This window comes from Adiantum capillus-veneris, chromosome 29, assembly GCF_014529385.1.
Source record: "Adiantum capillus-veneris isolate H3 chromosome 29, ASM1452938v2, whole genome shotgun sequence".
Classification (NCBI taxonomy): Eukaryota; Viridiplantae; Streptophyta; class Polypodiopsida; order Polypodiales; family Pteridaceae; genus Adiantum; species Adiantum capillus-veneris.
Window position 1 is genome coordinate 73,674,810 of NC_140959.1, and position 14,123 is coordinate 73,688,932.

A 14,123-nucleotide genomic window follows, 5' to 3' on the forward strand; every position below is an offset into this window, starting at 1 on the left:
TATGTATGCCATTTTCTTGCATGTCATTGTACAACCTCTCTTTTACTTGTAGTAATCCACTTTGATAAGAGGGTATGGCAGGGATTGTTGATGTCATTGTGCATTGATCTGATTGAGAGTGAGTTGAGTGACGTTGACAGAGTGTAGAACTCTCAACTCCCAATCCATTGCGGCTTTCCACTACTCATCCACCTCTTGGGTGATCTTCTCTTTCAGTGCGTCCTCCTCAGCTTTTGATTGGACCATAGGCACTGTGTCTGCATCTGTGATGTTAATCTGAAAATCCTCTTCACCACTCGGCTCTGTTGTGGACTGTGTCTCAAACTCAGCAAATGAGACTAAGGGTATTTCTATCTGCGGTGGCTCTGAAGTGCCTGCCTCATCCTGCGTTTCTAGCTTTCCATCTCTGAGGAGTTGGTTAACTCTTTTGAACTCTGCTATTTTCTTTAGGAGCTCTTCTTCTCTTTGAACCCGCATCAATGCCAGGTCCCTGCACTGTGATTGTTCCGGTTTTAATTCTAACTCAAGGTCTTTGTTTTTCTTTTCTAGTGCCTTTTTCACTTCATCAGTCCCTTTGATTGAGGCCACAACTGGATTTTTTCCTATTTGCCGTAAGAAGATTGCCTGATTATTGATTTGTTGTTCAGAGTACTGTAAAGAGGAATTTGCAACATCCAATTGCACTTGAATTTTTTGAGCTGACAGGGATTTTGTAAGAAGTTCATTCGTGACTTTTGTCAGCTGCTCGTCTTTTGCTTTGCAAGCATCGGATAACTTGGTGAGTAGATCACCTAACACCTCCATTTCTTTGTGCTGTCTATCTCTAGCTAGCTGATGTTGTTGAGCTTCTGCTTTCATCTCTTGCACTTTCCTCTGAAGATCGGTGATGACAATCATCCTGTCTTCTAACTCTCCTTGGAGAGCGTCAATCACCATCTCGAGCTCTTTGGCCTTTGTGCTGCAGCTAAGTGCTGCTGAACGGAGTCTCTTCGTCATGTCTTGCATCAACCTTGCATATTCATTTACTTGCAGTATAACCTCGTCATTTGGCTGTCAATCCTTCTGTCTTGCCAACTGAGTGGATGTGCATGCAGCCTCATGTTTGTCTTTCTGATGCGTCATAGTTGTTGGTTCTTCTTGCGTGGAGGTAGAGGGTTGGTCTTTCTCTTTGTCATCCTGAGGCCTTGTTGCCTCGGTGGCTCTGGCCGAGTGGAAGTAGAGGGTGATGGCCCAGACTGTGTAGTCTCTTCAAGTACAGGGCTCACTTCCTTCTCTGGCTCCGTTCTTTCTGTTGTTGGTGCTCTTGTGTAGCAGTGACCTCTTGTGTAGATTCACTTGCCTTTTGCTCTTCAGGCTTTTGAGTAGCTTCGTCGGCTTTCTCTTGTTCTAGCTCTGCTTCTTTCTCTTTTTGCTTCTCGTGTTGGTTAGCCTCTTGTGCAGATTTTGTTTCTTTAGTGGACTTAGATTCTATCTCTTTCTTAGGCTCCACTTCTTTATTGGTGGATTTGCCCGCAGGTGATGGTGGTGGGCTTGGCATAGGGTGGTCCTGTTGCTTTGTAGGTGGTAAGGTGGGTCTAGGAGACTCATAACCTTGTTCTTGTACTTCTTCTCGCGCTGTCTCCTCAGCTTGTCTGTGTTTCTTTGCCACTTTGGCTTTCCTTGCCGCTTCTTCTGCTTCCTTTGGCTTGAGGGCTTTAGCTTCTTGAAACATTTTTTCCAATCTCTCTGTCGGTTCTTCAGCCTCTTTTCTTGTATGATGCTTCATTCTTGGGCCTTTAAGTCCAGTAGGCACCCATTTCTCTGGGTCCTTCCCTTGTGCTTGTCTACTGCGCTGGTAGGCCTGTTTCTCTCTTTCAAAGAGAGCTTGTTTTTGTGCGGGCTCTTCTCTATGAGCTCTCTTTTCCTCGTTATCAGAGCTCTCATTGTTGTGCCTTTCCGGTGAGCTGTCAGCTGATTCTTTATCGGATTTATAAGATCTCTTTCCTAACCTTGTAGCTCTTGGAGAGGGTTGTGCTGCCAATATCCATGTATTTTGATCAAGAGCAGGTGGTAAATTGTCAGCCATGCCAATGGCATGGTATGCTATCCTCGTCAAGACTTCTGGCGTACCCAAGTAAGTGATTTTTCCTTCTTTCTTGGTGCCCTTCAAGGTGGCCAGGACATACAGCACGTGGTCCACTAGTTGCCTGGTTGTTGACTTTAGAACTTGGGTAAATGTGGTGGCAACCGCGTGATTTGGTGTGGTGTACCATGGTGGCCTTTTTGCCAAGAAGTGGAAGTGCTGATGGTACAATCTGGCTGGCTCTTCCACTTGTTTGTGAATCAATCTACGAAGGTAGCTGCGACTATCTCTTTGGTAAAGGTTTCTGCTATTTTCCTGTCTCTTGCTCTCATGGTCATTCCTTCTGTAGGCAGTCTGAGTACCTCTGCCACTATATCTTTAGTGATGACCACTTCGACCTTGTTTCCCTGAGTATTAGATATCTGTGTGGTTACGTCTTCTTTAATTGTGAATAGAAGCTAGTAAGCTTTCTAAAAATCCACTCCGCAAGGCTCCTGTTCGTAGAAGTCTCTGAGTCCAAGACTGCGGTTGGCTTCTTTGGTCTTTGGCTTGGTGGAAACATCATATACTTCTTTGGGTAGGAGTTGCAACTCCACCTGATGCCCCTCTTCACTCTTGAATCTACCGGTGAAGACTATAGGGTGTAAGCATGTTAACTTGTCATGCTTTTTGTGCTAGTTATCATGTGGCAACAAGCATATCTTGTAAGCATAATGAGCGTGTAACTTTTCAAATGTGTGGGAATCCATCAAATATTTCAAAATAGGGGGACCACTCTGAATCCACTTTCCTGACCATTTACGTAGTGTTACTCTGAGGGGAGTGGGGCAGTCAAAATGCATGGAGAGAAGTGGAGTGGGGCAGTCAACATGCATGGAGAGAAGCGGGGCGTAGGGGCCAAAGGTAAGAGAGAACCAAAAACAAAGTCGAGGGCTGAACTTTCTTCTGCTTCTTCTCCACCCCGAAAAAGGGTGAAGCTCTCTGATTCCCCAGCATCCCCAATGGCAAAGACCTTGCATACAAAGGGGAAGGATGACTCAGGTACTCTCTCGCTCTCTCTCTCTCTCTCTCTCTCTCTCTCTCTCTCTCTCTCTCTCTCTCTCTCTCTCTCTCTCTCTCTCTCTCTCTCTCTCTCTCTCTCTACCTCATTATGATTTGTGAGGATAGTTGTTGGTGTTGTCTTGGCTGGAGAGTTTTCCCTTGATGTCGTCTTTAGCAGTAGGACATCTTGTGAATAGTCACAAGAAATACAATCGCTCAAGTCAAATTCTAGCTCAAGAAGCACAAACCAGTGTTTGATTTGAATTTTGAAATTGGAAGGAATGCTCAATACTGCACTTTCCTACTGTTAACACACTCCTGGCTACATTATTTTTTACCTACCAACAAATAGAAAAATCTGCCAATCTTGTGACATTGGGGGTGTGTAGGCCGATGGAAAGCTCCAAAGTTTATAGTCCCAATATAGAGCAAGTTCTGTATTACAACAGAAGAGTTCAATGATGTTCATGGCCTCTCCCTGGCTGGTGCCAACCCCAAACTAGTGAGGTGGGATCAGATCAGTGATGTGGAGTGGTTCAATGTTTTCAGAGAGTCAAAGAATCGTAGTCACTATCGCATTAAATGCAGTTGTTTGCGTACTGATATGTTCGGCCAGGTGATGCAGCTACATTACAAGGTGTACCAGAAGCCCCCAAAAAACATGGAGATCAACTCTGCATTCGCCAAGGGGTTTGTAAAAGAATTCAGCTCGACGGCAATTGCAAGTAGCTCAGCCATGCAATTCAATTGGGTTGAGTTCGCTGTCCAACATTTGCAGGACCTCCGAGAGAAAGGGTACTACGAGGCCCATGTCGAAAAGTGGAGAATGCGCAATGTATGTCAACACATTGAGGAGGTGCAAGCTGAAATGAAGGAGTATACCAAGGAGACACCCATCTCTCGCCACAGCACTCACCAGTAGGCTGAAAGCCTGCCATTTTTTGGCGTTGAGGATTTGCAGCACATAAAGGCTGCCTCTGAAATTCTCAACAAACAACTACAAGATGCTAAAGAACATCTTCTAACTGCAAAATCAGACTTTGAAGCTGCGAGGGTTGTCCAAGCAAGCAATGCTAGGGTCACCCCAATTGTGCTTGCTATGAGACAAAAGCTTCACGACGCTGAAAATGAATTACAGAGGTTACTACAGAGCGACAATGTGGATGCAAAGAGGGAACTAGAGTGTAAAGTAAAAATAGAGACATTTAAAGAGACATTGGAAGGTTTGACATTTCCTGATAGTGAGGATACTCTTGTTGCTGACTCAACTTGTTAGCGTGTAAGTGCGTGACTTTTATGCTTCCACCATATGATTGAAATATGTGCACAAAAAACCTATGTACTTACCATGCTCCTCTTTTTTTTGGTGTGCAGATTAATGTGGAGGTTATGGAAGCAAAAGTGAATGCATGTGAAGGTCAATTGCAGCTCCTAATGCACATGATCAAGATGCTACAAGGCTCCTCCATTCCCACTACCCTGTGTAATATGGCTATGGGCACTTTTACAGAAAGTATAGAAGGGGTATGCGATGGGACGATGATCAACCCGTGCAGTGGTTGCAATTTGCCACTTGAAGTAAAGGGAACCAATGCCACGGTCAAGATGCCCTGTGGGCATAGGTACCACTTTCACTGCTTTGCAGCTACATGCTCCTTGTCGACAAAATGTAGAGCTGTGACCTCCCAGCAAAGGATACCACAAGAATGGTGTTGGAAACCCACAGGGCAAAGACATCCAATCACACCAACATCTGGTAAGATTGTACAGGGTGTGCTAATAAGCATACCTAGTGTGTTAATTAGAATATTGAGCGTGTTAACTGGATATGCTAATTATCATATCTTGTATGCTAATTAGCATACTGGGTATGCTGATTAGCATACCCAGTATGCTAATTAGCATACTAGATATGCTAATTAGCATACTGGGTATGCTAATTAGCACACTGGGTATGCTAATTAGCACACTGGGTAGGCTAATTAGCATACCCAGTGCGAATATTGAGTGTGTTAACTGGATATGCTAATTAGCATACTCTGTGCTCAGTGTACATATTAGAGTAAGTTTGGCATATTAGCATATCTAGTAAGTTAACTACCATATCCAAATGCTAACTAGCAAACTGTATATGCTGATTAGCATACTGGGTATGCTGATTAGCATATTGGGTATGTTGATTAGCATACTGGATATGCTTATAAGCATATTGGATATGCTAATTAGCATAGTGGATATGCTAAATAGCATACTGAGTATGCTAATTAGCATACTGGGTATGTTGATTCACGTACTAAGTATGCTGATTAGCATACTGGATATGCTAAATAGCATACTGGAAATACTAAATAGCATACTGGATATGCTAATTAGCATACTAGATATGCTAATTAGCATACTGGGACTGCTAGTAGTTAGCATACAAGGACTATCTTTTAGCGTACAGGGTGTGCTTATTAGCATACCCACAGTGTTAATTAGAATACTGAGTGTGTTGACTGGATATGCTAATTACCATATCTTGTATGCTAATTAGCATACTTGTGCTTAGTGTACAGACTAGAGTAAGTCTGTCATAATGGAAAATCTAGTAAGTAAGCTACCATCTCCAAATGCAAACTAGCATACTGGATATGCTAGTTAGCATACTCACTAATTCGAATTAGCATACTGGGCTTGTCAGCATAATGGATTCCAATGTATGCCAGGCCGCACACATAGTCACAGCATATCAAACATTTTCTAGCGTACATGACATGCTTATATGAGTCTTAATCCACGTTTTTTGTTGCAGGCTTGTGGCAGTCCCTCCGTTTTGCGGGCGGTGTGCATGACACTAAGGGCAAGGGAAAGGCTATAATGGAGGACCTTTCGATCGAGGAGAGTGATGAGTTGGATACAAGTGAGAACCCTTCAACGGAGAAGGGTGTTGAGCTGGATGCAAGGAGTGAAGGGGTGGATGAGGGCTCCCAACAGATGCCAAATGAAAGCATGAAAACAACGAAGGAAGGCGGTGATGTGAGCAAGAACTCAGAAGATGAAAAAGAAGATGATTTTTTTGTCATGGCTCCTCGTGTGCCAGCGATGCCTTCTGCAACTGACAAAGCGGAAGCTTCTCAACAGACAGTGGCTAGTGGCTCAGGGGAAACTTTGAAGAATGACAACATAGAAGATGAGCAAGAAGTTGGTGACAACAGCCCTCTCGAGGGTTTTTTGCGTAAAGCTTAGCTGAAAAGAAAAGTTGGCCTTGAAGAGGTACCCGAAGACATTGCAAGCACAGCCTGTGGTTCGGACAAGGTTGAAAGCTACAAAGGTGAAAAGAAAGCCACCCGCTCAAGAGCTTGCAAAAAATTGTGTTAAGACTTATTGCTCCCTACCCGGTTGTGCCCTTCACTGTATATGCTAGACCATTTTGAAACCCAAATGCGTATTGTAACTGATATGCATTTTGTTTTCCAATGAAAATGTATTTTTGTGTAATATAAATCTGAGCAGCAGTTCATTGTAATAGTTTATTATAATTTTTGCGGTTTTTTTTTTTTAACTTGTTCATTTCGTATTGCGGTTTTCCTGTAGAGGAAGAGAAACAGGCATTAATCGTCATGCCTGATGCAACTGCGGCCATGCAATGGTAGAAATTACAGAGATGGAGAGTCCACAAAGCAAGGCAGTTAAGGAGACAGAAAATGGAGATTGAAAAATGCCTTGAACGATATTCACAGCTTGCCCGTAGTATTATTGAGCGCCTAAATTATGTGCACCCAAGTGGGCCGGTTATTTTTTATGAATGGTATCCTCTACCAGACCCAATATGAATGCCTAAGCGTTTATGTGATGAAAAAAGGGCTCTGGTGCTAGACCTGAACGGTCTTTTGGTGGCACTGGTAGAGCCTCGTTTTGGTGAAAAGCCCCCGGCATATGTAGATGAAATGCTAAAATACGATGTACTTGATAAGCAGGTGTTCTGTCACAAGGACATCCTTTTTTTTTTGGACTGGTGCCTGCAGTTCTTTAATGTGTTTATATGGAGCACAAGCCTCCATAGTAAAGTCATGAGTGAAGTCGCGGAGCGGAGCGTGGGTCGACTCTCTCTCACACACACACACACACACACACACAGTGAGCTTACACAGTACAGTACGCAGAGATCTGTTAGAAGGGTTATCTCCCAAATCCTTAGTATTCACAAAGAATATATTAGTATATACAAAGAGTTAGAGGTAAGTGAGTTAGGCGGGCGGGCGGCCATATCCGCATAAGAGGCCACTTGGGCTTTAATCCCAACAACCTCCCACTTAAAGTCCAATGTGGCACTTTAAGTAACTGTAAATCTATGAACATAAATGTACAAAGATTTACATGGCTGCCATCTATCCAATGCCCAATAACTCACGACAATGCACAAAGCCCTCTCCTGGAAGTCCCTTTGTGAGTAGATCAGCAGGATTGTCCTTGGTGTGGATCTTCAGCAGTTGTATCTGCTTGTCTTCAAGTACTTCCCTAATGAAGTGATACTTCACATCAATATGCTTAGTCTTCGAATGGAACACTGGATTCTTTGCCAATTGTATAGCACTTTGACTATCACAATATAACTCTGGCATATCTGCATTGATTCCCAAGTCTGCAACCAATCTACCAAGCCAAATAGCTTCTTTGCATGCCTCATTTGCTGCAACATACTCAGCTTCTGTAGTAGACTGCGTAACACAATCTTGTAATCGAGATCGCCATGATATGGCACCTCCAGCCAATGTAAAGACATAGCCTGATGTAGATCTCCTCTTATCCAAGTCTCCTGCATAATCTGAGTCAGTGTATCCTCTGACACTCAAATCCTGACTACCATAGCATATGCGCATACTCTTTGTATGTTTTAAGTATCTCATGATACCTTTCACTGCCTCCCAATGTTTCTTGCCGGGATTTGACATATATCTGCTAACCACTCCCACTGCAAATGCAATATCCGGACGTGTAGCAATCATTGCATACATCAAACTACCCACTGCAGACGCATATGGAATCTTATCCATTTCAGCCTTTTCTTCCTCAGACACAGGACAATCTTGTTTGCTAAGTTTCACATATGGTGGCAATGGAACACTCAATGCCTTTCCCTTCTCCATATTGAAACGTTGCAAAACCTTGTCAATATACTCTGTTTGAGATAACCAAATCAACTTCTTTGATCTGTCTCTCTCAATGCGCATACCAAGTATATGACTTGCCTCACCCATGTCTTTCATGTCAAACGATTTTGCCATCTTTGACTTCAAAGCTGAAATTTCTTCCAAGTGTTTGCCAGCAATCAACATGTCATCCACATACAAAATAAGGATCAGCCAACTGCCATCCTTAGCCTTCTTTGTATATAGACAGTGATCGAACTCACTACGTTTGTAGCCTTGAGAAAGCATAAACTGGTGGAACTTATGGTACCATGCCCTCGGTGATTGTTTTAAGCCATAAAGACTCTTTAACAACTGGCATACCAAATGTTCCATGCCTTTCTCAACAAACCCTTCTGGCTGCTGCATGTAAATTTCCACATCTAAATCACCATGCAAGAACGCTGTCTTGACATCCATTTGGTGCAACACCAAATCCAATATAGCAACCAATGCAAGAAAGCATCTCAATGTAGTCATCTTGACCACTGGAGAGAAGACTTCATCAAAGTCAATGCCTTGTTCTTGCTTAAAGCCCTTGGCAACAAGCCTTGCTTTGTACTTTGGCTGACTATCATGAGCGGTGATCTTATACCTGTAAACCCATTTACAAGGTAGAGCCTTTTTGCCCTGTGGTAATTTAACCAACTTCCATGTCTGGTTTTTATGCAGAGCTGTCATCTCTGACTGCATGGCCAACTGCCATTTTTTCGAGTCAACCACTTGTAATGCTTCCTTGTAACAAGATGGTTCTCCGCAATCTGTGAGCATGACATAATTTAGAGATGGCACATAATGATTAGGTGGTTTGGAGACACGCTCAGAACGTCTCACCACAACTGATTCTGCCTCTCTAGCCACTATAGGCTGTTCCTGAGCCTGACCATGCTGTCTTGATGTGCTAGCACTAGGTCCATCTTCCCTGAAGACAACTCTTCTGATCTCCTCTGTCTTCTCTGGCTTAGCGTGAAACTTGGCTTCATTGAAATGCACATCATTGCTACGAATAAGCTTTCTGGACTCAGGATCCCAAAGCCGGTAACCCATCTCGCCCGATTCTCCGTAGCCAAGAAATATACACTTCTTGCTCTTTGGTTCTAACTTATTTCTGAACTCCTTACGAATATGGCTATAAGCTTCACAACCAAAGACTCTGAGATGCTTATACGAAGGTGCCTTGCCTGTCCATAGCATCTCGGCCATTGCACTCTTATCCAGAACCCTACTAGGAGACCTGTTGATCAAATGGACTGCTGTAGCCACTGCTTCCGCCCAAAATCCATCAGGCAACTCAGCATTTGACAACATGCTTCTGACCTTCTCTTGTATGGTCCTATTCATACGTTCTGCAACCCCATTCTGTGAAGGATTATATGGTGCAGTAAGTTCCCGCTTAATCCCTTTTGCTTCACAAAAGTCTTGAAAAGCTTTGGAAACGTACTCTCCACCATTGTCAGTTCTCAAGCACTTCAGCTTCTGACCACTCTGATTCTCCACCATCTGCAAGAATGTCTTAAAGACCTTGAGCACCTCATCCTTGTGCTTCAAGAAGTAAACCCATACTTTGCGAGAATAGTCATCTATGAATGTACAAAAGTACGCTGCTCCCCCTAGTGACAAACTAGGCATTGGTCCGCATAGATCACTGTGTACAAGAGCTAACCGTTCGTCCCTACGATTCCTCTTTGATCTGTGCGGTTCCTGTGTTTGCTTACCATAAACACAATGCTCACAAAACTCGAAATCTTGAAATGAAAAGCCAGGCAAATAACCATAATGAGAAAGTATTTCCATTCCTCTTTTTGACATATGTCCCAACCTACGATGCCACAGTGACACACTTGGCTGCTCAATCACATTAATTACATGGTTTTTAACCTCTGAAACATGTAAAGTGTACAGAGTTCCTGACTTGCTGCCATGTGCTACAGTCATCGAACCTTTGGAGATCTTCCAAGCGCTGTTCCCAAAAACTGTCACATAACCCGCATCATCCAACTTCCCTGTACTAATCAAGCTCTTTCGGATTGCTGGAACATGTCTGACATTCTTGAGCCATAAAGAAGAGCCATTCTGAAACTTCAACTGCACATCTCCCACTCCAAGTATGTCACAAACCTGCTCATTGCCAAGTCTGACATAATCTTTAGTAGCCACATATGATGTAAACCACTCTTTGTGCGGAGAAACATGTAAAGATGCCCCTGAGTCGATAATCCAATCACTCATAGCATGTCCATCCTCTGCAGTCAAGAAAACAGAATCAAGATTGCTTGTAAGGAAGATGTCACCAGCTGCTATACCAGAATCACTGTCTGAACCAGATCCTGTGACATTCACCTCTTCAATCTTCACTGAACTCTTCTTTTCATCTTGCTCATAACTCTTTGTTTTGCCTTTTTCTTGTTTCCACTTCGTACAGTCTCGCTTCATGTGACCCTTCTTGCCACAATGGTAGCATTCTATGTCATCCTTTGACTTCGAATCACGAGACTTACTTCGGTTTTGTGCCTTCTTACCCTTCTTCTCTTTAAACTGTTGTCTCCCTCGAACGACCAAAGCACTATTGCCTTTGCCTTTGTCAATGTTCTTCCTGTTCACTTCCTCTGTGAGCAAGCTGCCTTCTACATTGGCACTTGTAAGACCTTCTGGCACGACAGAATTACTTAACGCTGTACGAAAAGTATCCCAACTGTCTGGCAAAGTGATTAAGAGAAACATAGCCTTCACTGAATCTGGAAAGACTATCTCCTGTGCTGTTAACTGGCTGAAAATTGAGTGAAATTCATTCAGATGATTTGACATGGCTGTCCCTTCCTTCATCTTCAAATCCACCAATTTCTTGAGCCAGTAAATCTGAGAAGCAGCACTTTGTTTCTCGTACATATCACATAGCTTTTGCCATACGCCATACGCTGTAGTCTCTTCTGCTACATTGAAGTAAACATTTTCTGCCAGTGTCAGCATGATTGTGGAACAAGCTAACTCGTCAAGCTCTTCCCACTCATCTTGAGCCATAAATTCTGGTCTCTCCCCTTTGAGCTTCAGTGGCTTCACTTGTTTTTTCTGCACCAAAACCTGTCAAATCTGCTTCTTCCAGAATGGAAAGTTTGTGCCATCCAGCTTCTTTATGTTGTAAAGAGTCTCACTGTGAGAAGATGTCATATCTGCCAAACTGTTTACTCCTGAGAAAAATCCGACAGAGTTTCCCCTGTAAACTGGCCTCTGTACATAGTAAACAAGCTGTAATCAACAAGCTGAACACCTCTCCTCAGGAACTGTCAGTATTTTGAAAATTTTTGACAGAGTCTCCCCTGTAAACTGAGCTCTGGGAACCAAAAGATAGCTCAAGAAACAATCATAAATAGCTGACCAATGACAAATCTAAAAAATCCCTGTAATATGCTGTCCTGTAAGCATACACTGTCTCCTCTCTGGGCGATGACAGAACCTGTATCTGTCTCAAGACTGAACCCTGAACAATGCCTCAACGGCCTGACGCATAAGATGCAATCCAGTGTCTACACAAAGTCATACATCCTAAGGGATAAAAGTCGCCGAAGAAGATGCGTGTAGAGGGGAACTCCAGCAACCTAATCCACCTCACACTGGGTAACCCAGCCCCCAGTGCTTGGCTTCAAAAAACCTCACACACGACCCTCTCAGATGGCTCAGCAAACTGCCCAGAACTAGCATACATCCTATAATAGACCAATCACTGTCCTATGACCGCTGCGGCGGTCTGTCTGCTAGCGTGACTCACAACTAGCAGACCCACAATCACAGTACATCAATCTGCAATACATGCCAGTGGTGTCAAGCCGTCGTATGGCCACACCTCCCCTGGAACCTGGCAAGCACAAGAAGTAGCAATGCAGACTGCAATATATATATCTGATGATATATATGTGTACCTGGTCTATAGATGATGCTCTGAAGACGAATAAGTGATATATGTCGATGTCGATATTGATGTCGACCACCTCCTGCTTGCCAATCTACACAAGACGGATTTCTTTGCGGCTGAAATCTATCTTCTGCTGTAGTGCTCAGAACGAAATTCTAAGGGCATAAACGGCTTCGAAAGGGGGGTAAAACCCTAGGTCGCCTGTTGGAAACGCTCCCGAAACGCCGAGTGTGAATTTTCGAACTCTGGATCCAGAATCTGCCAGAAAAGTGCGCGCGCGCGCGATTGCGCAAATCCGCACTGAACCAAGGCTCTGATACCAATTGAAGTCGCGGAGCGGAGCGTGGGTCGACTCTCTCTCACACACACACACACACAGTGAGCTTACACAGTACAGTACGCAGAGATCTGTTAGAAGGGTTATCTCCCAAATCCTTAGTATTCACAAAGAATATATTAGTATATACAAAGAGTTAGAGGTAAGTGAGTTAGGCGGGCGGGCGGCCATATCCGCATAAGAGGCCACTTGGGCTTTAATCCCAACAATGAGTATTTGCCGTACTGATTTTAAAGAGCAGGTGCCAAAGATTACTGGGTTTTTTGCTCAAGCGCACTGTACAAAGCAATCCTGGCAGATCCAGAGAAAACCTGTGTTTATGAAAGACTTATCCTTGTTCTGGAAACACACTCCGGGGTACAATGCCCAAAAGACACTTATAATCGATAATAGCTTCTACAAAGTGTTTCAGAACCCACCACAAACTTGGCTTGTTACTCCCAATCTAGAGCATCAGAGTGCTGAGTAGAGGGAAAAGTTCCTTATAGAAACTTTGAAGTCCTGGCTTTTTCTTTGGATGCAAACGGATGATTGGGAAGCATATGTTGTTGATAATGTGTTTGAGACAGGCTTAGATGAGTTTTCTGATGCAGTCGTCAAACGTTTGCTTGACATTCAAAAGATGGATATAGAGGCTAAAAGACTGGAAGAAATCCATCGCAAACAACGGGAAGCTGACCTAGAAGCAGAAAGAGAGAAAGAAAATCTGGAGAGGGAAAGAAGAGAAAGGGAGCAGCATAGTGCCAACCTAGAAGCAGAGGAGGAAGCAAAGAGAAAGGAGGAAGCAGAGAGAAAAGAAAAGAGGCAGCAGGAAGAAGAAAAACAGCAAGAAGGACAGCCCGATCACTACAAGCACCCTCCGAGGAGGCCTTAAGGGTTTTGGGGACAGTGACTATCATTGTAAAATTGAACCCTATGTAAATAATTTGATGCTGGCAATTAATGTAAACAGTTTGATAGTTAGCATGCTGAGCATGCTAACACAAAACCAACTTTATAATAAAACTGCATACCCTTACAACAAAGGGGTATATAGAAAATCCAGTGGATACAACTTAAAATCTGAAGGGCATGCTATTACAGATTGCTTCATAGCTTTCTAGAGTGATTGTGTACACCTGCCTTCTCCTTGGGATGTGCTCCATGGGTATTTTGATACATCACACCAGATGTGAAAGTAGGTGGACGATAGGCTACTTGTGGTCTAGCTTGAAGGTGTATGCATCCAATTTCTTGTAATATAGTCCTTGCACAACATATGAGCCTCTGTCAATTACATTGCTCCATGCATCAATGTACCCCTTCTCCACCTTCTCCTTTTCTGCAACACACTTGACCAGATAGAAATCCACATCTTCGGCGTTCGTTAAAGCATCTGGATTTACAGCAAATGTGTCTCCAGAACATAGAGCGCTACTCAACACATCATGATGACCTTCGTATGTGAAGTCATCATAGCCAACAACTTCCTCTGTCGAAACTTCATCTGTTTGCTCAAGTAATGGCTGTAGAATCTGATAATCCCAAGCCTCCACGTGAGCTTTATTAATGCAGCGATTCCACCTTCCGTTCATGCATGCATCACAGAAGCATGCCAACTTTCTT

At 43.4% G+C, this 14,123-nt stretch overlaps 1 protein-coding gene across 1 annotated transcript; it reads left to right on the forward strand.

The window, feature by feature from the left end:
- Positions 1-2,898: 2,898 nt before the first annotated feature.
- LOC147419405 (uncharacterized) lies at positions 2,899-6,331 on the forward strand. The gene is made up of 2 exons (XM_086505810.1): positions 2,899-2,965; positions 5,898-6,331. The coding sequence occupies exons 1-2, from the start codon at positions 2,899-2,901 to the stop codon at positions 6,329-6,331; spliced, it is 501 nt and encodes a 166-aa protein (XP_086361936.1).
- The last annotated feature ends 7,792 nt before the right edge of the window (positions 6,332-14,123 follow it).